Here is a 27,529-nt window from a genome sequence, read left to right as displayed (position 1 = left end):
CTGGCCACGAGACCTGTGGTCACAATGGTCTAAAATGGCTGGTGTTAAATGTCGAGTCTGCTGAGGCGAAGCAAATAAAATATTGGCCTACAGCCAACCAGCTGAAATAGGAGAGTGTGAGCTAAGTACTAAGTCTTGACGCAGCACTGCAGGTTCGACGAAGGAAAGCTTGATGGCGTTCTTTCCGGCACTGAACTTTACTGGTTAAAGAGGCGGAGTTTAACAAAATTTGCTACTCAGACCCAGAAGCAAAAATAGCTTCGCAGGGAGTCTACTCTTTTTCTCAGGTAAAACTTGGGGCTGTTTGCCCTTCGTTGCAGAATCCCTGATCCGTACCCGAAGGGAAGGAGGACGTTTGAGGAGATTGTGGTGCGCTGATGGCAGTTGCTCCTCGCCGCTGCGGGTAGGTGAGGTGTTCTTTCTCCAGAACAGCATGATAAAGTTGTGCTTTTAATGAGAGAGAAAGGCAGAAATGTGTTTTGTCAACAGGGAGGTAGCTCGTGCCACCTATGTTTATAAAGCACCTTCAAATCCGTGTTGTTTGGTATCCTGGCCGCGGATGCCCGATCGCACGTTTGCTAGCGATCCCTGAAAGGATCATACGTGAATTACCTCCGTTCACAAACTCGAGAGGTTGCAAACAAATGCACGACTTTCTAAAAGTGCCGTCACGGTGGCACTTTTAGGAAACACGACAATTATAAACTTCCAGAACAAAGTGAGAATTGTAGGTAGTTTTCTTTATTGACAATTTGTGGTGTTGGAATGCAGGTAAAAGTTGGTGACTAAATTTGGTTCGAGTTTGACAACTTTTTTACGTCAGCATTGAGTGTATTCACTGTCTGTTGATCTGACAACCATGTTCATAATCCAGCTGCCGTTGTCATTGTACGAACTTGAAATGTGATCAAGGCTGGGACTTTGTGCGAGGAACTTTGTACAACATTCAAGAAGTCAAACACCGTCCCGAATGGCGTCTGACTTCCGCCCGAGCATTGCGCATATCATAGGATGTGCGCGCTAACTTAGAGCAAACAGCTTCTGATTTAAACAACGCGTTCAGTTTACAGTAATTCATTTTTGAACACTGCAAATTATCTCTGGTGGTGAAACCTGGATGGTGTTATTCAGAATGTGGCGAGAATAAAATGGGTACTTGGGGGTAGTTCATAGACACAAGAGGTACTGTGGATGCTGGAATCTAGGGCAATACACACAATGTCCTGGAGGAGCTCGGCAGGTCAGGCAGCATCTGTGGATGGGAATAACCATTCGATGTTTTGGCCCCGATGAAGGGTCTCGATTGTTTATTCCCATCCATAGATGCTGCCTGACCTGCCTATATGCTTCAGGACTTTGCATGTATTGCACTTAATGCTAATTCTTGTTTTTGGGTTCCTTAATGGTTTCACCTCTCCGTATCTCTTTAGTTCCATTGAAGGCCATTATTCCCAAAGTATCTATGCTCCGTCAAATTTGGACATTGCACATGAAATTAATTATTGGTGGCTTTGCCCTTTTAGCAAACAGGCACTCAATTCCAATTCAGCACCTTCCCCAACCAGAAGCCGTTGATGAATCATGAGATCTACAATCTGCTGAGGGCCAGATCAGTTGCATTCAGGTCTGGTGACCAAGTAAGGTACAACAGGTCCAGGCATGATCTCTGATAAGCCATCTCAAGGGTGAAGTGGCAATTCTGAACTAAACTCCAACCAGTGAAGGATGTTGGACAGTTGTCGCAGGGCTTGATTGAAATTATCTCTTACAAAGTGAAACCAAGTGACATAGGTGACAACAGGGCTTTGCTTCCAGATGATTTCAAAACCTTCCATGCTCACTTTGACCATCAAAACATAGAGGAACCATCATGAACTCCCATTGTCCCTGATGATTTCAGTCTCTGAGGCTGAGGTGAGAGTGGCCTTGAGGAGGGTGAACCCGTGGAAAGCACCTGGCCCAGAAAGGGTAACTGGCCAAGTACTAAAGACCTGTGCTGATCAACTGACTAAAATGTTCACCAGTGTCTTTAACCTCTTGCTTTGGCAGTCATGGGATATCCGCCTGCTTCAAGCAGACTTCAATTATACCCGTGCATAAGAGGAACGTAGTAACCTGCGTCGGTGACTATCATCCAGTAGCACTTGTATCCAGTATGATGAAATGTTTTGAGAGGTTGGTGATGAAACGTAACAACTTTTGCCTGAGAAGACTTGCTCCACTCTAATTTGCCTGCTGGCACAATAGGTCCACAGAAGATGCCATTTCATTGGCTCTTCACTCAACCCTGGAACATCTGGACAGCAAAGGGGCATACAGCAGGATTCTCTTTATTGACTACAGCTTGACATTCAGTACTATCATCCCCTGAAAGCTAATCATTAACTTCAAGACCTTAGCCAAAATACCCCAGTTAGTTTACACTCCTCCACAATCTCCATCAGCACAGATGTACCACAAAGTTGATTGCTTAGCCCCTTGCTCTACTTAGACCTATGACTGTGAGGCTAAGCACAGGTCTAATGCCATACTTAAGGTTGCTGACAGCATCACTGTCTTTGGCCAAATCAAAGCTGGTGGCGAATCAGCATATAGGAGGGAGATTGAGTGATGCCACAACATACGCAGGCAGGAGTTGACATGTTTCATCAGCAGCCTCTCAAAATATTTCATCATCGTGGACGGAAGTGCTACCAGATGGTAGTCATTGAAGCAGGTTACTACATTCTTCTTACGCACTGGTGTAATTGAAGCCTGCTATCTCAGGATTGCCAAAGTGAAAGGTTAAATAGTCATAGTCATAGTCATACTTTATTGATCCCAGGGGAAATTGGTTAAGTATATTCTTGAGCACTCCAGCCAATTGATCAAAGGACCTTTTCTGGGCCCAGCATGTAAGTGCAGTTACAAAGAAAACACAACAGCGCCTCTACTTTCTTAGAAGTTTGCGAAGATTCGGCGCGTCATCTAAAACTTTGACAAACTTCAATAGATGTGTGGTGGGCTGGTCGCATCATGGCCTGGTATGGAAACACTAATGCCCTTGAACAGAAAATCCTACACAAAGTAATAGATATAGACGGTCCATCATGTGTAAAGCCCTCCCTACCATTGAGTACATCTACATGGATTGCTGTTGCGGAAAAGCAGCCTCCATCATCAGAGATCCCCACCATCCAGGTCATGCTATCTTCTCACTGCTGCCACCAGGAAGAAGGTACAGGATCCTCTGGACTCACACCACCAGGTTCAGGAACTGTTATTTCCCCTCAACCATCAGGTTCTTGAACCAGAGGAGATAACTTCACTTCGCCCCATCACTGAATCCATGGACTCACTTTCAAGATCTCTTTATCTCATTTTCTCGATTTTTTTGCTTATTTGTTTATTATGATTTCTTTTTTTATTTGTATTTGTACAGTTTGTTGTCTTTTGCACATTGGTTGTTTGTCCTGTTGGGTGCAGTCTTTTATTGATTTTATTATGGCTCTTGGATTTACTGAGTATGCCCACAAGAAAATGAATCTTCTGGTTCATATGTGGTGATGTTTATGTACTTTGATAATAAATTTACTTAGAAATGTTTGAATTTTGAATTTCTTCTCAATATTTTCCCACCTCCTCATCTCATTTTTTTGCTTTAAGGTACTCCTGTAAACTTGCCTTTTTTTGACCAACCCCTCAGTCATCTATCCTAATATTTGGCTTATCATAATTTTTGTTTATAATTGTGGTGCCATTGGTTTGCTACATACCAACATAAATTGCCTCATTACTCTGAGAATATTGTGCAATCAGTTGTGACCATTCTCATGCCTGGGCTTGTGGTAGGGAGGTTATTGCTGAAAAAGCAGTAGTAGTTTTGGTCAAGGACACTGCTGTGAGGACCTCCTGTATTCATGTCATGGAGTTGATATGATTAACTAAGAACAACTTCAACCATCTTCTGTAATGTTAGAGTAGGAACAGGCCCTTTGTCTATAAGACCTTTAGATATAGGAGCAGAATTAGGTCATTTGGCCCATCAAGTCTGCTCTGCTATTTCATCATGTCCTGACCAATCAAGAATCTGTCAACTTCTGCCTTAATTATACGTAAAGGCTTGGCCTCCAAATTCCACAGATTCACCTGTCTCTGGCTAAAGAAATTCCTCCTTATCTCTGTTCAAAAAGGACCCGCTCTACTCTGAGGCTGTGTCCTCTGGACCTAGAATCTCCCACCAGAGGAAACATTCTTTCCATATCCACTCTATCTAAAGGCCTTTCACCATTCAACAGGTTTCAATTAAGTCATCCCTCATTCTTCTGAATTCTAGTGAATACAGGCCCAGAGCCATTAAACACTCTTCTTATGACAAGCCATTCAATCATGGAATCATTTTTGTGAACCTCTGAACTCTCTCCACTGTCAACACATCCTTTCTAAGATAAGGGACCCAAAACTGCTCGCAATACTCCTAGTGAGGCCTCACCATTGCTTTATAGAGCCTCAACATTACACCCTTGCTTTTATGTTCCAGTCCTCTTGAAATGAATGCTAATATCGCATTTGCCTTCCTCACCACAGACTCAACCTGCACATTAACCTTTTGGGAATCCTGCACAAGATCTTCCAAGTCCCTTTGCACCTCAGATTTTTGAATTTTCTCTTCATTTAGTAAATAGTTTACCCTTTTATTTCTTCTACCGAAGTACATTAGATTATTAGATTAGATTATGAGGACACTCAGTCCTCGTTTATTGTCATTTAGAAATGCAAGCATTAAAAAATGATACAATGTTCTCCAGAATGATATCACAGAAACACAGGACAACCCAAGACTAAAACTGACAAAACCGCATAATTATAACATATAGTTACAACAGTAATTATAACATATAGTTACCGTAATTTGATAAAGAGCAGACCATGGCCACGGTAAAAAAAAGTCTCAAAGTCCCGATAGCTCCATCATCTCACGCAGAACGTAGAAGGGAGAAACTCTCCCTGCCATGAACCTCCCAAGCGCCGCAAACTTGCCGATGCAGCACCATTGGAAGCACCCGACCGCAGCGGACTCTGAGTCCGTCCGAAAGCTTCGAGCCTCCGACCAGCCCTCCGACACCGAGCACCGAGCACCATCCTCTGCTGAGCGCTTTGACCCTGCCCCGGCCGCCGAGCAACAAGCAAAGCCGAGGACTCGGGGCCTTCCCCTCCAGAGATTCTGGATCACACAGTAGCAGCAGCAGCGAAACAGGCATTTCAGAAGTTTCACCAATGTTCCTCCGTGCTCTCACATCTGTCTCCATCAAATCAGGATTGTGCACGGCACCCTACTTGACAAATAACAGACATCACCACCGGAGTGGCTGCTGCGAGCTGCGTCGCGCCACCATCTTCTCCTCCCACCCTACATAATGATACATTTCCCAACACTGTATTCCATCTGCCACTTCTTTGCCCACAAAATCTGCATTAACCACTATGCTAATTTAACCTCACTACGCTTAACTTAAACTTACATGTCTACACATATCCCTCTGTTCCCTACCTGTTGAAAAAGCTTCTTAAATGTTGCCACTCAGCCATGCACCCTAGACATTAACCGCCTTCCAAGTAAAAAAAAATACTTGTTATTGTTCCACTTTCATCCCAAGCTCATGCTCTACACTCTGTGATATTTGTGGGATACTAACCATCAGCCCTGTCTATTCCCCTTACAACTCAATACAATGTACACTTGTGACCCCCCCCCCACCTCTGATGCTTCAAGGAAAAACAGTCTAAGTTTGTCCGACCTTTGTTTGTGGCCAACAGTCTCCAACCCGGGTAAAATACTGTTAACTTCATCTGCAGACTCCCCAAAGCCTCTACATCTCCCCCACAATGGGGTGTTGAGAACTTCACATAGTACTCCAACTACAGCTGTAACATGGCTTCCTGAATTACAACGTTCCTGGGATGAATGGAAGGGAAAAGGTGAGAAAGGAGGAGATGTATCAGATGTGGTTGCAAGAGAAAGAGAGGTAAGAAGGGGTGGATAGAAATGGGATTGTGTATCAGGGGTCTCAGAAGGAACTGTCCTTTTGCAATTCCTCCTGTTTGGTTGTGGAATCCATTTGAAAGTAGTGGAAATTGTAGGGGATCACCTGCTGAATGTGGAGGCGGAGGGGTGAACTTTGATGACAAGTTAATCCTTAATCTTGTTCTCTCTGGTGAGGATATGAGAGCAGCTAGATGGAAATGGAAAAGACAAAGTTAAGGTCCCTGCCAACTATATAATGTTATAGCCAGTGGAATGTTTCTTTTTTCCTCAAATGATTCTTCTTGAACTCAACTTTACCAATGCTCCTTGCTTCCAGACTTGGTGAAGTGATTTTATAGGCAATCAGTCTCACTTTATTTCTTTTGTCTGTTTTGGATTGAAGTCTGGAACCAGGTGGATGTGACGGAAGGAGAACATAGATCAGTATAGCTCGAGAAATGGCCCTTCAGCCTGCCATGTCTATGCGGACCATGATGCAAACTTAAAATTATTTAATCTGTCTGGGCAAAGTCAGTTACTGAACATTACTTGATGACCTTAGCAACAGTTGGTTGATTATGCTGAGTGTGCCAACAGGAGAGTAAGTGCCTAGTTTGGATTAGTCATGTACAGAATATAGCTGAGCATACTTTCTCTGGCAGATGTTAATATTCCAGAGCATGGCTAGATGGATGCTTAGTTAGTTCTGGAATGTGAATAGTTAGTCATGTGATGTTATAGTCACGAAGTGATACAGCATAGAAACAGGCCCTTCAGTCCATAAAGCACTCATATCATTCTCACCACATGAATTTGAGCTTACACCTGGATTGATGGTAGGTCAGACTTATAGGGTCTTGTAAAGCTCTATATATGAAAAGAATTAACTGTAATTTGACTTTGTTTAAAAGAGGCTGGAGTGTCAATAAAGCACCCAGCTTTTTAACGAACATTTTCAGCTGGTACTAACTGAAAGTCTTGTATTTTTTCCCCAACACCTGTAATTTACTTTGTTCACGCACGATAAAAAACTATATTCATGAGTCCAGTTCTAAGCACCACTTTTCAATGCATCATCAACTTTTTACCTGGAGCTGAACAACCCTGTTTCATTTTACCATTGGTATGAAAGTAAGCAGGCAGGACAGTTTTTTAAAAAAAGTTATGGCCTACAGTATTACATTGATTTATTTGAGAAAAAAACATTTCTCTCTACGAAACATGATTGTATTATTTTAACTGAATAAATGTTAATTGTTGAGTATAGTCCTTGTTTCATTCCAACCCTGGATAAACAAGAAGCTGTTGGGCACGCCAGATAGGCAAACGTTCTATCTAATTTATCACGCAGACTGTCTGTTCAATGTTATTTCGAAAATCATATACATCACACAAAACTGTGATAGTTATCACTGTGACCACCACCAGGCCTTACATGAACTCTGTGTTACACTGATATTCTTGTGCATTCTCTCTGCTGCCTTGGTCCCACCTGTCTAATTATATGTTGTAGCCTCATGAACTCAAGAAATCCTCCTCAAAAATGTTCATCTTTAAGATAATCCTTTGACTTTTGGGCACTTGTAACACTTTGTTTGGCTTGCTGTTGATATTTACTTAATTAAGCAGGATATAGAGCAGAACAGCATGGGGACACGCCCCTCAGTGCATGTATTTCTGCTCACCATAATGCTAATCTAAACTGTATTTCTGTCTGCACATGGTTTATATCTCTCCATTCTCTGTGTGTTCACGTGCCTGTCTAAATGTTGCGATTGTATCTGCCTCCACCGCTCTTTGGCAGCCTGTTCACTTCGTGTTTTAGTGCCTTGTAAATCTCCACTAAACATTTCTCCTCTCATCTTGAAACTGTAGCTTTTGGTATTTGATATTTCTACCAGGGAAAAAGACTTGAGTACCTTATCTATGTCCCTCATAATCTTGTATACAGTACTTTTATCAGGTCACCCTGAGCCTCTGCTCCAGAGAAAACAATCCAGATTTGTCCAACTTCTCCTTATTGCTTATGCTGTCTAATCCACGCATCCTGGTAAATCTCTTTTGAATTTATTTAAATCTTACATCCATCCCATAATGTGAGAGAGTAAAAAAAATTTGTGTTTTGACTCTGTCACAATGTACAGACATGTGAATTCATAAATGTAGAAAGAAGCCTGGTGGTCTGGCTTTAATGCTGTGGTAGCGTTTGCCAGACGGAAGCAGCTGAAACAGTTAATGTTTGGGGTGACTGGAGTCCCCGATGATCTTCCAGGCCTTCTGTCTGCACCTGCTGCTGTAAATGTCCTCAGCTGAGGGAAGTTCAAGTTCATGTCTGTACTGCTCTCTGCAGTGCCCAGCCATCAAGGTTGGTGCAGCTCCTGTACCAGGCGGTGATACAGCCAGTCAGGATGCTCTCAAAGGTGCGCCTCTTCAATGCTTCCAGATCATTTCCGTAAAGCGGCGACCAGAATTGCACACAGTACACCAAATGTGGCCTCATCAAAGTTTTACACAGCTGCAACATGATTTCCTGACTTTTATACTGAACAGTTTAGATGGGGAAATTTGTGAAATACAGCTGATGAAACACAGTATGTCCTGTAAATAATGCATCCTGCAGTTAGTGTATGTTAAGGGCAAAAGGGGTGGGTGTTTAAGCCAGTGGGTGTATTACTTTAATACTGTTGCTCGGCAACAATGTTGAATGCTGCTTTGATATCGCAGAACGTACCCTTTATCTGGCATCATGGGATTGTTTTTGCAATCAGGAGAATTGCATTAGATGGTTGCAAATCGGTGTGGAGATTTTACAATCTATTACTGTAAAGTGTGGCGGAAACAGGTTCATTAGTTTTCACAAGTGAGCATTTAATTGAAAGGGGAACAGTAAAACAGAGCAATCTGACAATTTGTGTAACATTCCCAAAGGGCAGTAGAGACATTATCGGGGAAATTTCATCTCTTCCTTTGCTATAAGGTTTATTTTCTCTGCATTTAGGTGGTATCTTTTTCATATTAAAAAAGCATTAGAAAATGCCACACAGAAGTGTAAGCAAACCACACTAAAGAATCTTTCAGTCAAAGTGTTAATTTTTAAGGTGGGTTGTGAAATCATGTATAGAGATACGGCAAGAAAATAGCCCTTCAGACCACTATGCATGCACCAGCCAAATTGGAAATGAAGAGATTAGCAGAAGGTGGAAAGGTTTTAGAGACGAGGGAAATGGTATAATGAAGACTTGTCACAAAATGTAACGTAATTTTTGATTAGAGAATGATTTCAGATTTCGGTGCTGCGGTGGGGATGAATGGACAGATTCTAAATGTGGAGTTGTGGAAAAAATTTGGGAGGTATAGCAGTTTAGATAGCTAAGGGTGGTTTATGTTTTTAATGGAGAGTGATGTGATGATTGCAATTTTACAAGGGCAGAGAAATTCATTTATATTCCACAAACAGACATCAGCACTTAAGCAAGATAAGTAACCAGGGGAGAAAATCCACTTCCTGTGCAAATTCTTTCAAAAGTTGCAAACATTGACAACGAGAGCTGTTTAATGTAAATTTAAAATGGGTCTTTACGTTTCACTTTTCCAGCTATAATCATTTTAATAGACTTGGCCCGAAATGTTGACTGTTTACTCCTTTCCACAGATGCTGCCTGGCCTGCTAAATTCTTCCAGCATTTTGTGTGTGTTGCTTGGATTTCTAGCATCTGCAGATTTTCTCTTGTTTTTAATTTACTATGTATTTTGACTACGATGCTTTACTATTAAGATAATTCATCATTACTGAACATATGTATTTTGCTACAGGGCAGCTTGTAGTGTCCAAATTTGGAACGTAGAGACATAAATGTTGGGCATGGGAATACCACATTATCAACATCTACATTCAGTGGTGGTGGCAGAAATGCTTTAAAAGGGAAATAATTTTGATTTAGGTGTTGTAGCCATCCCCTTCAAAATCAGGCAGAATCAAAGTTGATTAAAAGTTAGCTGGCATCGATGCCCATATTAGAAATAACATTGACACAGTTGTTGCTAGGAACCTGTGAATTAGCTGAAGAGTTTTAGAGGACAGCAAGTCACAGCTAAACAAGCACGTGGTATAATTTGTTCATTTGTGGTAATTGTTTCCTTTGGCTGTTATTTATTTCAACATGCGTGCTTCTGAACTCTAATTGGAATTGGGTTGATAGAATCTGTTAAAAGCTAAACAGTTTATAATTTACTACAATGTGTGAGAAATATGGAAGTGCTAACTGAAGAGATCATAGTTTAGACATTGCATGTAAATACTTGCTTGCGGTGTAAAGAGCAAGATAGATCGGCTGGATGACTGGTGTCACAACAACAACCTTGCACACAAGGTCACCAAGATCAAGAAATTGATTATGGACTTCATGAATGGGAGATGGACAGAATACAAACAAGTCCTCATTGAGGGGTCACTGGTGGGAAGGATGTGCAGCTTCTAGTTCATGGGTATCAGCACCTAGGAGGATCTATCATGGGTCCAACGCATTGATGCAGTCATGAAGACGGCACAACATTACCTATAATTAAGTAGGGCTTTGAGGAGATTTGGTATGTTACCAAAACAAATTTCCACATATGTACGGGAGAGAGCATTCTGTCTGGCTCCATCACTACTTGTTATGGAGGCTCCAATATGCAAGATCGAAAGAGGCTGCAGAAGGTTGTAGACTAGTCAGATCCATCATGGGCACAACCCTTTCAATAACATAGGACCATAAGACATGGGAGCAGAATTAGGCTATTCAGCCCATTGAATCTGCTTTGCTGTTCTATCATATTTAATATCCTCTCAGCCCCAGCCTTTTTCCCTTAACCTTTGATGCCCTTACTAGTCAAGAACCTGTCAACCTCTGCTTTAAATATACCCAATGACTTGGCCTCCACAACCGTCTGTGGCAATGAATTCCACAGGTAAAATTATTTCTGAAGGCAAAAATAATTATTTTAAAAAGCTTATCTACATAATCAAATCTATTAAAACTATCTTCACATGATGGATGTATGTATGATATGTATGTAAGTATACAGAATTGTGCATGAAGTTGCAAATCAGAAGGCTCAGGTTAATTATGAGGCTTTTATATAAAGTAAATAATGTAGCTGAATAATTTGGCAGCTTACGGTACACACAATCTTCAGCATATATACTACTGTATATGCTGCCAAATTGTTCAGATGGAGGAGCCAGTTTTCAGCCAAGCTGCAGAGTGATGGAAGAACTGTGGTATTAAAGTAAGTTAACATCTTATCAACTGTACAAATGCAATATGGCTTACGGCAGAAGTGAACGGCATATTAATAAAAGTGGAATTGGACATTGGTTCAGCTGTTTCAGTCGTTCCATAAAGTGAGTTTGAATGGCATTTCAAAGATATGAAGCCTGCAGATATTCCATTAAAAACTTATACTGGAGTAAAAATAACTCCTGTGGGAGTGACATTTGTAACAATGAAATACAACGATCAAAAAGCCAAATTGAGTGTGTGTGTGGTAAAAATATTGTGGGGGTGTGAGTGGCTGAGACAACTACAACTTGAGGGTCGGCACAACATTGTGGGCCGAAGGGCCTGTACTGTGCTGTACTATTCTATGTTCTCTGTTCTGTGTTTTCTGATTGGAGATCCACTCACTATTTGCATGTCACATCCCCTCCGATGAAGCCTCTTGAAAGCGAATTAAGGAAGGTACTGGATGATGTCAAAGCTGTCTCCATGCCAAACACCATGAACCGGTGCCTAACAGATGACACACAGGTGTTGGGGCCAACCTCTGTGCCTCCGGTTGGAAAGCATATTGGACCAAAGAGATGCCATGTGTGAAAATGACGAAAGCAGTGGTCCGACAACAACAATTTTCATAGGCAACATATCCGAGGAAGCATCTGATGTGTTAATCAACAGTTACTTGTGAAATGTGGCTTGGTTTTAAGCTGGAAGAGCATTCAGGAAGCTTCAGGAAAGCTGCAAGCATTCGGCATTTGTGAGTATAAAGAACCAGACTCTACTCTGCGTGCATTAAAATTATTGCATGAACTTCAGATGGGAGACAAAAAGCTACTTGTAGGAGTAAATGCAAAGACCAAAGCCCAGCTGCATGAATGGAAGGCCAAAAAGAAAGGAGTCAATGGAGTTCTGAAAACAGCTTTGGCAGATGTTGTTGTGGATGAGGAAGCCAAAAGGAGAGGTTAGACTGTAAAGGGAGCAATAGGATTAATAAGGGAATACTCCAATGAAGTAAATGCAGCTTCCCAAGAACAAGTTTCACAAAATAAATGAAGGAAGATGGCTACGGCTATCAGAACCACTTCCTGCAGACTGAGTCAGCTCCTCCAACCATTACAGAGGAGGCCAGAACCTGAGCCACAAGTCTCACATGCTAGGCAATGTGATTCCCTTGTCAGGGATGACATTATCCCACAAGAGTAAGAAGTCCTCTACAGTGATTAAATCTTTAAGCTTGAATGGGACAATTTACAATTTACTATGCTGTGGATGGCTGTATATAGTAGTTGTTTTGTAGAGTTTACTGTGTATGTAATTGAGATGCATTGTGTAGAGTTGGATTTTATTGCTAAGCAGCGAGGGGAATTGTGTATTTGATAGTTCAATAATATTTAAGTAATTTGTGTGTGTGTATATATATATAGTTTAATTAAGCATTCTTGTTCATTTAAATATTAAAATAATAATAATTATTAAAATACACTGCATACATCATCGTGCTACCATGTGATACGTATGTGCGCACCTCGCTTAAAAGTAGACTTGAAGTACGCCTATATTCTCGGACTCCCTGCACCTGCCTTGAATTAGTTTAATGTTTTGAAGCAACAAAACATAATAGACACAATAATAAGTAAAAAGAGGCAGACCTTCAAAGAGGACATGTTTTGTGTGCAGAATAAACATATTCCCGAAAAGAAGAGCATCTGATACTTGACTTCCAATGATGACCAGTGATGAAAAAATTTATAATAATTGAAGGGTGCATGATAGAGTGGCTGACCAGGCTAAGTACAGCATACATAGAATACTCTCAAGAAGGAATGGGGAGCGGAGAGAGTGTGTGAGAATAGGTAGTGGGTAGCATAACTATGAATCTAAAAATCTTTGATGATTCCAGGAAAAGGGTGATGAAAGGAACTATATGAAGTTGGGTTCACACTTCAGTCAACAAATCAGTGGTCAGATGGGAAATTGAATCTGCATTTTAGAGACTGTAATCAGAAGAGTGTTAGTCTGAAAATGGTTGGTGGAATAATAGCAGCTGGAGAAAGCTATTTTGGAAGTTTGTTGAAGAATAGAATCCATCTTTGATTTCTCTTTATGTGGGCTAGGGCCTGTTCAGGTATCTGCGAGTTAAAATTCTAGAACCGTTGGATGCCACGTTGCATGTCAAAACTCCTCCATATAGTCATAGTCATAGTCATACTTTATTGATCCCAGGGGGGAATATTTTAGTACAATTGTACATAGGTCCTGGAGGAAAAATTATGAATCTGTAACATGCTGCAAGTTACCAATATTTTTCACCCCCTTTTACATTTTCAGACATCCCACCCTGCAAAAACTCATTTCAGGGAGGTAGCATCATCAATTTGCGGGAGACTTCCGGGAGAGGTGGGATGTTTGCAATAGAGTAGCTCTTTAGCAGCCAGCCAGCCAGTTTAAATAACGTTAGCTATGCTAATGAACGAATGACACCTGTTAAACTCACCTCAACACGTCTTTTACAGTCTGAACCCCCCATGGGCAATAGAAAAGTCACTGTCGCAAACAGTGCAGCGAGCAATAGTGTCATTATTTTTGACCCCTATTACGCAGGGGTACACTTTAGTGTAGTCTGGGGTGACGTACGTTTTATCTTTTCTTTTTTTGGAACACTCTGCCACTCTGACTTTTGTTTGGAACTCTCTCACTCTTGCTCTCACTCGTCGCTCTCAATCGCGTTTGCTTTCTGGCTCTCTCGCGCTTGCTTTCTTGCTCACACGCTCGCTCTCTCGCGCACTCTCTCACGTTCGCTCTCAAAAAAAAAAATCAATTTCCGGCCCATTGTATATAATTTGCAGGCATCAGGTAGCCACTATTAATTTGCGGGAGACTCCCGGACCTTCCGGTAGAGGTGGGATGTCTGCATTTTGCTTGTGAGTGTTAGTTTTTCATTGAAATCTAATTATGTAGAACATAATAGTTTTTAAAAGCTACTTGGAAAAGTATAATTAACTGTTTGTGAAAATTTAAACCCATGGGATTAAGGGCAGAGTGTGGTAGGGTGTATTAAAACTGACTAACCAACTTTCAGACTGGATACAAATGTTCTCTGGAGACTGATGCAAAGATTATTTCTTTTCAATATTTGTTTACAGGCCTGCATGAGGCTTCATGAAGTCTAATTCCAAAGTTTCCAGAAGATTTAAAATAAGAGTATGCAGAAGAAAACTAATAAACTTTCAGAGAGAATATGCTGGTGAAATAGACAAATTAAGTTTAATGCAGAGAAACACAAGATGATTTATTTTAATGGGAAGGATGAAGGGGGAAAATATGAAGTAAATGGAGCAATTTTAAAGGGCGTTCAGGAACAAAATATTGTGGGTGTGTAGGTAATTTCTGGTGGTGGCATGTACTGTAAATAAGAAGACTTTTTAATGCTTTGTTCTTGGACTTACTGAAGGAAAAGACTACAAAAAGAATAAATTATGCTGAACCTTAATAAAATTGGTAGATAAGAGGATGGGTGGGTAAGGGCCTTTTGAGATGAATTCCATTATTAGGTGATGACATTAGTCTAACATGTACTTCAAGAAAAAAAGCCCTTTAATAGTTGCCTATGAAATATAGTCAGGCCTAATCATTGGTGCAATTTGGTCCCACTTTTTTAGATCTTAAATAACTGGAGGGGATGCAGCACAGATAGAATAATGCCTTGCCTTGAAAGGGTTAAGTTTATTTATTTGGTGAGAGATTGCTTTGTTGATATCCATGAATGTGTACATCTCTTTTCATCCCTCCCAGCACTAGCAAAATAAATTGAAGAGGTGAGAAAAATGGAAGATTTCAGAACTCTGATTATGTTGATCAAATGGTTTTGCACTACAGAACATTCTGAAACACTGTATAGTATTGAGTATCTCTTTGTTCATCGACTGTCATTTTAAATTTGTGTCTAATGTAGCACATTTTTGTTTCTAGGTGAGCTTGCAGCCAGAATTTGGAATGGAGATGATAAGTGACCATAATGGAACAGAAGCTATGCGGACACCAGCAACACTTGTTTTGCACCGGGCGAAGATGCCAGCCAGTATCATCATCTCCACGGTCTTGTTCGTTGCTGAAACCGTAGCTGCTGGTGTACTTTGTGCCTCGTACAGCCGCTGGGGTGATTCATATTGGTTGGGACTGACAATCACCTTCATGTTGGTGCCGTCTGTGCTGGTTCAGTTTACATTCATCTTAATCCATCGGGAACTGGGTACAAGGAGACCATTCGTACTACTGCTTCATCTGCTGCAGATGGGACACATCATCAGGTTAAATGGTTGTTGCTGTCAAATATTCATAGGCAATGTAGATTAGATATAAGGTACATAGTTTGTTAGTAATACCACGTCCATTTTATGTGTGTCTGATGAAGTAAAGCTTAATGAAAAGGGTGACATATATCCTCCATTCAGGATTACATGGTCAACAAAATCAGTTTAAATGCAACACAGTTAATTACAGTGCCAAGCTCTTTCCATGATTTGTTTCAAAATACTGTACATCCAGACTCAACATCGGGAAGGATATATCCTACAAAGTTAGTGTAAGATTTCATTTCCCACACCAGCCATACAGGAAGTCAGTGGTTTGCCATTGAGGGTCACACTTGTAGTCCTTATATTGTTTTATCTGCTGCACCACACATTTTTATGTCATCCAAGAGTAAATTAAGTCAAATTAATACTTTGTTTTGTTCTGGGTGAAAGAAATTGGTACAAGGACAGGTGGTGGAATGGAATTAGTATTATGTCTTCACAGCATAGCAGTGTGGTGAGCCAAATTTTAATTTTGTTGGAAAATCCAATCGTTTTGTTTTAACCTAATTCAAACCTTAATGGTACAGTTTCTTTCTAAATCTGTTTGTTTCTAACAGTTAGAACTGAACCATTTTTACATACTTATTATAAGTTTTAAATTCTTTTTAGGATCACAATATTCTAATGCAACAATCTAATGCAGAAATAGGTCTGACTTAAAATTGTTATTTGATCTGGTATTAATCTGTTAATTTAAAATTTAATTTTTATTACTGTACCATTTGAATTCAGGATGTTAAAATAATTCCCATTGGAAATTGTAATAAAGGGAAATAGTCCTGTAAACCATAATACCTTTCCCTACCTCCAGCTATTAGAAATCTCATCCCTATTAAAGATAATTAGAAAAGCTGTATTATTCACAATTCAAAGTTGACAATCAATCCATCAATTGGTAAAGCAAATGAAACAGAAAGAAACAAATGAGTCATGGAAACAACATGAAAATAAAAAGCAATAGATTTATACGCTTTATCTCGTTATTTTTATTGTGCTATATACTAAAGTCCATTCTTTCTGCAGACTCATCCCCAGTGGTAATCTTGCACCATTTATCTTGATGGGTAGGACACTAGCCTGCTCCATTAAGCCATTTCAGAAAGCAGGGGAGTAAAGGTTGCAAGTCTTCAGATCTAAACTAAATTATAAACAATGAATGGAATTCAGAGCTGGTCTTTCCAAGTCAAATAAGCAAGTACTAGCCATTCCATTGTTAATGAACAGGCTCCATTTTATACAGATGTCCATAAGTTCATCTTGTCAAAAATTGAACATACACAAAAATCACTCAGTACAGTATCCATTCTTCCACAGTATTGTAATGAATGGCACTTAAGGTACATCGGACAGACAAAGTGGAGAGAGGAAGATTCAGAGTCACAGAACACCACAGCTCAGAAACAGACCCTTCAGCCCATCTAGTCCATGCTGAGCTATTAATCTGCCTAGTCCCATCACCTGCATCCAGATAACAGCCAAACATACCCCTTCCATCTATATACTTATTCAGATTTCTCTTGTGTTGAAATCAAACCTGAATCCACCATTTCACTGGCAGCTTGTTCCACACTGTCACTAGCCTCAGAGTGAAGAAGTTCCCTTTAAACAGTTCACCTTTCACCCTTAACCCATTATCTCTAGTTCTGGTTTCACCCAACTTCAGTGGAAAAAGCCTGCTTGCAATTACCTTGTTTATGCCCTTCATAATTTTGTATACCTCTAGCAAATCACCCTTCATTCTCCTATGTTCGAGAGAATAAAACCCAAAACCTTTTCAACCTTTCCCTATTACTCAGCTCCTCAAGTCCTGGCAACATCCTTGTAAATTTTCTCTCCACTCTTTCAATCTTATTGATATCTTTCCTGTATATAGGTGACTAGAACTGCATACAATACTCCAAATTAGGTTTCACCTGCATCTTATACAACATCAACATAACATCCCATCTCCTGTACTCAATAATTTGATTTATGAAGGCCAATGTGCCAAAAGCTTTCTTTACAACCCTATCTACCTGTGATATCACTTTCAAGGAATTATGATTCTGTATTCCCAGATTCCCCTGTTCTACTGCACTCCTCAGTGCCCTTCTGCTCATTGTCTAAGTCCTACCCTGGTTTGTCCTCTCAAAGTGTAATGCTGCACACTTGTTCTGTCATCTGTGATCTCTCAGCCCACTTTTACAGTTTGTCCAGATCCTGCTGCAATCTTTGAAAGCCTTTCTCACTATTTACTACGCCCCTATTCTTGGTGTCATCTGCAAATTTGCTGATCCTTTTTTCTATATTACCATCCAGATTGTTGATACAGATGACAAACAACAATCCCTGTGGCACACCACTGGTCACAGGCCTACAGTCAGAGCAGCAACCATCCGCTGCCACTCTACCGCAAAGCCAATGTAAAATCCAGTTTATGACCACATCCTGAATGCTAAGTGACTGAACCTTCCTGAACAACCTCCCATGTGGGACCTTGTCAAAGGCCTTGTTAAAGTCCATGTACGCAACATCGACTGTCTTCCCTTCATCAACTTTCCTGGTAACATGCTTGAAATTCTTTGTAAGATTGGTCAGAGATGACCTACCATGTGCAAAGCTATGCTAAATATCCTTCTATCCAAATACATATATTCAATCCCTTAGAATACTTCCAAAAACCGATGTCAGACTCACCGGCCTATCATTTCCCAGCCCATCTTTGGAGCCTTTCTTAAACAATAAAGCAAGATTAGCTGTTCTCCAATCCTCCAGCATCTCATATGGTGCTAAGGACTTTTTAAATATCTCTGCTAGCGGGCCTGCAATTTCTGCATAGCCCCCATAAGGTTCGAGGGAATACCTTGTCAGGCCCTGGGGATTTACCCACCCTAACTTGCCTCAAGACAGCAAACACCACCTCCCCTGCAGTCTGTGTACAGTTAATGATCTCACTGCTGTTTTGCCTTATTTCTACAGACTCTGTGTCCATCTCCCGAATATATATATATATATATATATATATATATAAATCAATTTTAAGATGTCCCCCATCTTTTTTGGCTCCACGCATAGATGATCACTCTGATCTTAAAGAGGACCAATTTTGTCTCTTTCAAATTTTTTGCCCTTAATATATCTGTACAATTCCTTTGGGATTCTCCTTCACTTTTTCTCCTAGAGCAACCTCATACCTTCTTGTAGCACCCGCCCACCCACCCCGATTTCATTTGTAAGTGTTCTCTTGCATTTCTTGTATTCCCGAAGTACCTCATTTGTTCCATCCTGAATATATCTACCTTGTACCTGCTTCTTCTTAACCAGGGGCTCAATATCTCTCAAAAACCAAAGTTCCCTAAACCTGCCTTTTATTCTGACAAGAACATGCAAACTCTGTACTCTCAAAATTTCACTTTTGAAGGCCTTCCACTTAACCAAGCAGACCTTTGCCTGAAAACAGCCTGTTCCAGTTTACACTTGTCAGACCCTTTCTGATACCATCAAATTTAGCCTTTCTTCAAATTAGAATCTCAAACTGAGGACCAGACCTATCCTTCTCTTTAATTATCTTGAAGCAAATGGCATTATGGTCACTGGATGCAAAATGGTCCCCTACACAAACTTCTGCCATCTGCCCTGTCTCATTCCCTAATAGGCAATCTAGTATCACATCCCCTCTAGTTGGGTCCTTTATGTATTGATTAAGGAAACTTCCCTGAACATATTTGACAAACTCTATCGCATCCAGCCCTTTTACAGAATAGGGAGCTCAATCAACTAATAGAAAACTAATAGAATCACCTACAATCACAAACTTATGTTTCTTGCAACAGTCTGCAATCTCTCTACAAATTTGCTCCTCTAAACCCATGGACTGTTGGGTTGTCTATTATATAATCCCATTAACATGGTCATCCTTTTCTTATGCCTCTGTTCTACTCATAACGCCTCACTAGAGGAGCTCTCCAGCCTGTTCTGTCTGAGCACTGCGGTGACATTTTCTCAGACTAGTAATACCACCCCTCCCCCTTTAAACCCTCCCACTCTATCACATCTAAAACAACAAAACCCTGGAATATTGAGCTGCCAGTCCTGTCTCTCTTTCAACCAAGGCTCACTAATGGCTACAGTGTCACAATTCCACATGCCCTAAGCTCATCCACCTTTCCTACAATACTCCTTGCATTGAAATATACACAACTCAGAACATTAGTCCCACCATGCTCAACCTGTCAACTGCTGACTTTTAATGTAGACTTAACAACATATTTCCCACAACCACTCCATGATCTGCTCTGGCACTCTAATTCCCGTACCTCTGCAACTCTCATTTTAACCCCCCTGTGCAGCACCAGCAAATCTTCCTGCAAGGGTATTAGTTCCCCTCCAGTTCAGGTGCAAACCATCCCTTTTGTAGAAATCTCAACTTCCCTTAAAGAGAGCCCTATGATCCAAAAATCCAAAGCCCTCTCTCCTGTACCATCTCCTAGCCACATGTAAAACTATATTAGCTTCCAAGTTCTAGCCTCACTAGTACATGGCAAGGGCGGCAATCCTGAGATCACAACCCTGGAGGTCTTGTATTTTAACCCAACTCCTAATCCCCTAAACACACTTTGCAGGACCTCGTCACCCTTCCTAGACATGCCATTGGTATAAATGTGGATTACAACCTTGGCTTCTTACCCTCCCACATAAGAATGATGTGAACCCAATCTGAGATGTCCCTGAACTTGGCCCAGAAGGTAAAATATGATCTGCAAATCTTGTTCCCGTCCACAGAACCTCTGATCTGTTCCACTAATCATTAAATCCCTTATCACTACAGTTATCCTCTTCTCACCCCTTCCCTTCTGAACCAGAGAGCAAGACTCAGTGCTAGAGACCTAACCGCTTTGGCTTCCCTCTATTCGATCACTCCCCCAAACAGTATCCAAAGTGGTATACCTGGTCACATAGTACTCTGCACTGGCTGTCTATCCCCACTCCCCTCCTCACAGGGCACCCATTTTCCTGTGCCCTGCATCTTGGGTATAACAACTTAGCCGTATGTCATGTTGATCAACCCCTCAGCCTTCTGAATGATCTGGAGTTCATCCAGCTCCAGCTCAAATTCCTTAACACAGTCTGTAAGAAGCTGCTGCTGGATGCACTTCTTGCAGGTATAGTTGTTAGGGACACTGAACGTCTCCCTGCCTTCCCACATCCCGTAAGAGAAGCATCCCCACTGCTCTAACAATGTAATATGAGAGAAGAGAAAATTAAAATAGAAAAACCTACCTACTGCCCTCTGCCACTCTTTGCTGAAGCCTCTATGGTTCAATGCCTGAACTCCCCTCTCTAACGCTGGCCCACTCACACATTGTTTGCTCCACTTAAACCTAACTTATTTTATTGGACATTGTCAATTGCCTAATTAGGCACACTCCAATGTCTTCTAGTGATGTGTATTCTAGTTCTGCCTTTCTTTGGAATTAATGTATGTGTGCACATTGGATTTTTGAATTTAATAATAATGCATGAAATTGCAGCTGTGACCAACATGCATGCCTTTATGTTGGGTGTTTGTATCCTAGGGAACGCTGTATAGAGATAGAAAATGAAGAAGTATCCTGCAGAATGTCAACAGTATATATTTGGAGGGCCATATATCCATATCAGGTTTAATAAGTCTCTTTGCACTTGCAATCAAGATTAACATGTAAATAAGATGTATGGCTTTAAACTGATATTCAAAGAAAAATGAAGTGCTATCTGCAGGATTTCAGTTTACCTTTATAGCCATAATAACACTGTTGTTGCATTATAACTTTTACGAAACTTTATTTTCCCAAAATTGCAGTCAGAACATTAATGCACTACTCTGTGATTTATAAACAAATTTTTAGTTACAAAATCCATTTATTAAATCATCTGAACCAAACAACTTTATAGATAAATATTGCAGTGCACTGTCAGCATATTAACTAGTACCTTACTGCTTCATCTAATAGTTATCTGACTAGAATAAAAGTGGTAAATAAAAGAAACTCAGGTTTCATGAAGGAATGTATTTAGTGTTTCAAATCTCATCAGGCTCTAGATTACTTAGGATCTTCAGAGTTTCGCTTTTGTTTGTACAAGTCATCCCAGATTATGATGGGGAATGACAAGGTCACAAAGGGAACAGTTTGCAAGTCAGAAATGCAGCTGCAAACATTGTTCCACACAGCAGGGGTTGCCTGCAACCTTGTAACTGCTAACATATCCACACTGCTGGACTCTCAAATGCTTATTCATGTGTACAGGCAGTAGTTAAGTCGGACATTCATAAGGAGGACCTATATTGACTTATTAGGTTGCTGAAAAACAAAATGGTCCAAACATTAAAATGGACAGAAACCATAAGTCACACACACACAATGCTGGAGGAACCCAGCCGACCAGGCAGTAAGGGTTTTGGCCTGAAACGTTGACTGTACTTTTCCGTAGATGCTGCCTGACCTGCTGAGTTCCTCCAGCATTTTGTGTGTGTTGCTCAGATTTCCAGCATCCGCAGATTTTCTCTTGTTTGTGATTTGAGAAACCATAAGTCACAAGTTGTGCCTCAGTGTTCTGTGACAGGACTGCTAGGATCACCAACCAACTGGAATGATTAGTTCTCCAGTACAAGATAGATGCAACCATATTCTGTCTCTCCCTCTATTTAAACAGACCTTGTTAAACATCAAGACTATTATATTCAGAATTGATTATAAATGTTAAAATATAAAATATCTATGAAAACCTGTTAAATCAAATGGCAAGTTTATTATGAAATATGTTAAATATAGTCCATAGAATCAAGAAGGAAAAATAATGAAGAAACAATTTTCACACTTTTATATTCAAAGCACACAATTATGCCTCCATGTTCTTTTCCCTGCCATCTCCCGCCTCAATTCCAATATTTTAATAAAAGCTGAATTCATTTGCAATTTTTTAAATTGTGTACTAATTTCTGACAGGTGTCTAGAAGCCGTTGTTGTACTCTGGAAGTCTGGAAAGCATGAAGAGCCATATGTCAGCATTACCAAGAAAAAAAGACTCAACCACGGCCAGTCAAGTGAGTTTGAAAAAGAAGTGGATCACTCAACGAGGAAGTTGAATATCCATCGCAATGCCTTTCATCGGGCGTCTGTCATTCAAGCCTTCCTGGGTTCCACACCCCAGCTTGTCCTTCAGCTCTATATCAGCATAATGCAGAAGTACATTCCACACACACGAGGTAATATATCCTCCTCCCTTTATAGTGCTTCAGGGCGGGTCGGTGGTTTCACTTTGCTGTATGTGATGTTGTCTGCCGAATATGGCAGTGAAAGCAAATATTTAAAAGCTTGTATCATGGTTTCTATGTTAATGCCAGAACAGTGAGCTGTGAAGTAGTTGACATCTAAAGATTTGGTGAAGATTGTCAAAATAATCTAGAAACCATGATGTGTGCCTTTAAATATTTGCTTTCACTCAAATCTTTTGTTTCATAACGGAGGATTTTAAGTTTATATTGCAGAGATTGCTCTGAGAAAATTAAATCAGTGACCTAAAAGGGGTGTATTTTACATGAGCTTTTGGAAAAAATCTCCCAACTCAAAAGAGAACTTTATTACCTATGTTGCATTTCCTCCTAGTGGTCATTCCGGAGCACAGCTACAAAACAGCTTTTCAGCAGCTTGTCTCAAGAGTAGCGTCCATAATACATGAATTACACACGAAATGTTAGTATGCCGTTCAGCAGAAAGCAGGCAATCTGGACGAATCCCATTCCCATGTTGCTTAGTGTCTGTGCACACACCCATACAATTTCCTAACTTGCTGCAAGTAATTGACTGCTTCCGAGCCATTTAAAGAGTCAGTCAGTGTTTCTAATCGTCACCTTATTATTTCTGGTTAGTACTGGGTCTCTTGCACAATGCACCTTGCAGTTTGAAAATCTACTATAGATAAGTATGTGACCAAACACTTGTTGGCAACAATTATGATTTTAAAGCCTTCAGGCCATGAGATGATCTGCAAGACAAATATCAGAAAAAAGAAAAACACTACCAAACGATGGCATTCCTAACCTTAGAGAAGCAGCTTATTGAACCAAAGTAATATTTGTGTGTTTCAGGTGGCCTTACAGCTAGGAACCACCTTGCCCTCTTCAATGCCTTTCCAGACCATGACTGTGTAGTACAGTGAAGTATGCTTTTAATCACTGACTATTCTGTGATGGACAGCACAGCAACATCCATATTCCATGTTTTTTTTAAAATTTTGCCCCTCTCACCTGGTATTGATTCCAAGCTTAAGGGGAATTCCATGGTGTCCATAGTACTTAGCCTGGCTTCCTAGTCCAAGTTTGGAGAGTGAAATTGAAAAGCCACTGGAACATGGCTGGATAGGATCTCAATCTGTTCCCATTTTTACTTAATACTCATTCACTCTCTAGGCAATCTCTGCAGTATACACTTTTCCAAAAGATGCTGAAGGATAAAATCAAGAGCATTTATACTTTTTCCTCATTTCTTCTTTCCTTTGCTCCATTTACAAGAATGTTGGGGATGGGGTTGGGGTGTATTTGGAACTGGAGGCATATTTCTGAGTCCCCTTAGCAAATGAAATTAGATAACCTTTTAGAATGCAGAACTTGAACTTGGGACATTCCTGGTGGACGAAGTCTGGTGAGTTAGTACGGATCTTTTGTTGACACAAGAGTTTCTGCAGATGCTGCAAATCTTGAGGAACGCACAGAAAATGCTGGAAGAACTCAGAAAGTCAGGCAGCATCTATGGAGGGAAATAATCAGTTGGTATGTTGGGATCTTTTGTTGTTAAACTAAGTTGTACATTTATGTTTCCACTAAATTTTGTGTTTGTTCAGCTGCTCTGATGGCATTGTCATTGGTGTCAATCACTTATGGAGCCCTGGTGTGTAACATCCTCGCCATCCAGATCAAGTATGATGAGTACAAGATCCAGCTGAGACCAATTGCTTACATTTGCATTATCCTCTGGCGCACCTTGGAAATTGCTACACGGATCATAGTGTTGGTGCTTTTCAGCACTGCTTTGAAGGAGTGGGTCTTTGCAGTGCTCTCTTTTGACTTCCTAGTCCTTTTCTTTCTTCCTTGGGTGGAGTTCTGGTGTGGCCACTCACCCTTCCCTGAAAACATTGAAAGGAACTACAAACGCTTTGGCACAACTGTAGCTCTGTTACTCGTTTCCATACTCTATGCAGGAATTAATGTGTTTTGTTGGTCAGCGGTCCAACTATTGCTCAGCAATCGTGATTTAATCAGCAAGAAACAGAACTGGGTCAGGCTATCTATTTATTATACTCTGCGGTTTATGGAAAATGCAGTGCTTCTAGTTTTGTGGTACATTTTCAAGACTGAAGTGTATGAGTACATTTGTTCCCCATTGCTGGTGGTGCAACTAATCATTTCCTACAGCTTGGCCATCATCTTCATGCTGCTGTTTTATCAATATTGTCATCCATGCAGGCAGCTTTTCACCCATAATGTTGCAGATTGCCTTGTATGCGCCTGTTGGCGGGGACCTCATTTTGAGCCTGCATTTCCAGATTCATAATTCAATTTTTCATTGTGCCTTCAGGTAGATGTGGTAAATTTGCAATATTGTTGCTTCTTTCACTATTGCTTTTTCTTGGTAAAAGATGAAATATGTGAATTGTAAACAAGCTGGTGATTTTCACAATGCTTAGTGACGGGTCAGTTTAACGCTTGAAGTGCATGCTTCTGTACAAACTGTAACTGTTCAAATGTTCGTAAATATGCACAGTAAGCAAAGAAGAAAAACAATGTTTCAAACTCTCATTTTCCCAAGAAGACCAGGAAATTTTTGAGAGCTATTCTCTCAATCAGTCTAAGAATGTCCAAGCCAATAGATGTATTTTATATATTAAAAACAAGGCACAAAACTTCATTTATTTGGGAGTATGGAGGCTGGACTATATGGAATATATGTGTTTAATTAAACATTGTTATTAAGTTAAAAACATAAGGGGATGATCTTTTCCTCTGAGCCCATTTGTATGAAGCAGTGTTTACAGAGCCATTGACTGATTTTTTCCTGATGTTCAAACAAACTTGTTTTGAAAATTTGTTTGCAAGTAAATTATTTTTTTATTGTAAATGCAGGTTATATTTATTTATTCTGTCTCTTTTTGCCAGTTTTTATCTGCTGTTCTTTAAAATACTCTCATGCTGTACTGTAATTGAATAAGCATATTTGATCTGCAGGCACCTCATCCAATAACTAGGCCTTATGTGAACCATCTTGGTGGAGTTAACCTAACAGAGTTTAATTATCCTGCAGTACATTATTTATTTTCAGGTAGGTTTCTGAGGATTAATCCGAAGTAAAACATAGTAGACTAGTCTTTAGTCAATCCAGGAATGTTGAGGCCAAATGAATTTTATTACATACGATGGATATCTACCTCTTAACACACAGTATTTTTTTCCTGTACCATAAAAATGCTTCTCATTTGTGTTAAATTTGGAAATTAATCCAACACTTGTATTCTCACTTGCTTTTGCACAAGCTTTAGGCTCAAAACTATTCAGTGTGTATATCACCTTACTAAATTATTAAAAAAATAGTTGAAAACAAAATTTAAACCTTTTTTTTATTATGCTGTCATTTTCTGTTTAAAATTGATTGCAAGAATCTGACTTCTATCATCATTGAATGGTCAGTGCCAACTTTTTTAATTGCATTGATGACAGAAGAAAAACATATTTGCATGACAATTATGGATATCACATATCAGTGAATAATTCTCTCAGAACCTCTCTAGAATTGGTTAAACATCAGATTATCTTGACACCAGTAAGACGGATATACACTCACGAATGATGATAGAGTGGATGTGCATGTTTCCAATGGTGCAAGAGTCTTTAAGATCAGAGGACACAGCCTCAGAATAGCAGGGTGTCCTTTTACAACAGATATGTGGAGGAATTTTTTAGCCACATGGTGGTGAATCTGTGGAATTATTTTCCCAGGCAGCTGTGGAGGTCAAGTCTTTATGTATATTTAAGATAGAGGTTGATAGATTCTTGATTAGTCTGGGCATGAGGGGATATGGGAAGAAGGCAGGAGATTAGGGCCGAGAAGAAAATTGGATCAGCCATGATGAAATGGCGGAATGGACTCAATGGGCCAAATGGCCTAATTCTGCTCCTATATCTTACGGTCTTAAACAACACTTGAGTTAGGGAATTCCAAGTTTTTCAGTCCTTGTGAGAGACTGCTCCAAGTACTTTATTCTCCAGTTTTGGGAAGCATCCACACTGTCAATCTGTTTTGGAATTTTGAATCCCTCAATCCCTTCCTTTTTGTTTGAAACTCCAATGAACATCAGCCAATCTTACTCTGCATCCCCTGTTGGAACAACCTATTTGTCTGAGGAAAAATACTTAATGGAATTTTGCTGCACTGATAGCAAAGCAAGTGTATTGATTTGGAGACCAAAACTGCACACTGCTTTCTGCAAATGATATTACTCAGGTCACGTTCAATTCCAGCAAGATGGATTTCCCTCTTTTCAATCTCCAATCCTCTTGGTAGTTGAGGCGGAGATTTCTATTTGCCTTATTAATTTCTTGCCTGGAAATTGGCTTCCTAATATTTCACTGTACATCTGAGATTAAAACAAATGCTTGGGATAGCCAAATGGTCAATTAGCACACATGTGGAGAGAAAAACATTTCAGGTTTGTGATCTTTCAGCAGAGGTGGAACAGTGAGGGGTAAACATATACTCAGTTATAGAGTGGCCATGTCACTTTCTTCGGCATACCATTTACTAGATTTCATGGTTTTGAAAGAATATTCGTGTTGTTACTAAAATGGATAACCTCATGTTGTCTTTCATTATTACCCTTTCTTGCCTAGAACATTTTTA

At 40.2% G+C, this 27,529-nt stretch overlaps 1 protein-coding gene across 2 annotated transcripts; it reads left to right on the top strand.

Moving 5' to 3' along the window:
• The first annotated feature begins 57 nt into the window (after positions 1–57).
• On the top strand, positions 58–26,235 carry xkrx (XK related X-linked). Of its 2 annotated transcripts, none has more exons than XM_063060811.1 (4): positions 58–412; positions 15,240–15,572; positions 22,586–22,845; positions 24,480–26,235. In XM_063060811.1, exons 2-4 carry the CDS (start codon positions 15,259–15,261, stop codon positions 25,187–25,189), a joined length of 1,284 nt encoding a protein of 427 aa, XP_062916881.1. In that variant the 5' UTR covers positions 58–412; positions 15,240–15,258; the 3' UTR covers positions 25,190–26,235. The 2 variants fall into 2 exon arrangements, with proteins under 2 accessions (XP_062916881.1, XP_062916880.1); XM_063060810.1 differs by having other exon boundaries at positions 60–403; positions 15,235–15,572.
• The last annotated feature ends 1,294 nt before the right edge of the window (positions 26,236–27,529 follow it).

The sequence above is a fragment of the Mobula hypostoma genome, chromosome 10, assembly GCF_963921235.1.
Source record: "Mobula hypostoma chromosome 10, sMobHyp1.1, whole genome shotgun sequence".
Taxonomy (NCBI): Eukaryota; Metazoa; Chordata; class Chondrichthyes; order Myliobatiformes; family Myliobatidae; genus Mobula; species Mobula hypostoma.
The sequence above is the reverse complement of the archived record's forward strand: the minus strand, read 5'-3'. Positions and strand labels throughout refer to the sequence as shown.

Excerpts from the sequence above, each read along its gene's own strand:
- xkrx (XM_063060811.1), top strand. The coding sequence starts at position 15,259 with ATGGAGATGATAAGTGACCATAATGGAACAGAAGCTATGCGGACACCA. Across the intron at positions 15,573-22,585 it reads CAGATGGGACACATCATCAG|GTGTCTAGAAGCCGTTGTTG; the intron begins GTTAAATGGTTG and ends AATTTCTGACAG. Across the intron at positions 22,846-24,479 it reads GTACATTCCACACACACGAG|CTGCTCTGATGGCATTGTCA; the intron begins GTAATATATCCT and ends GTGTTTGTTCAG.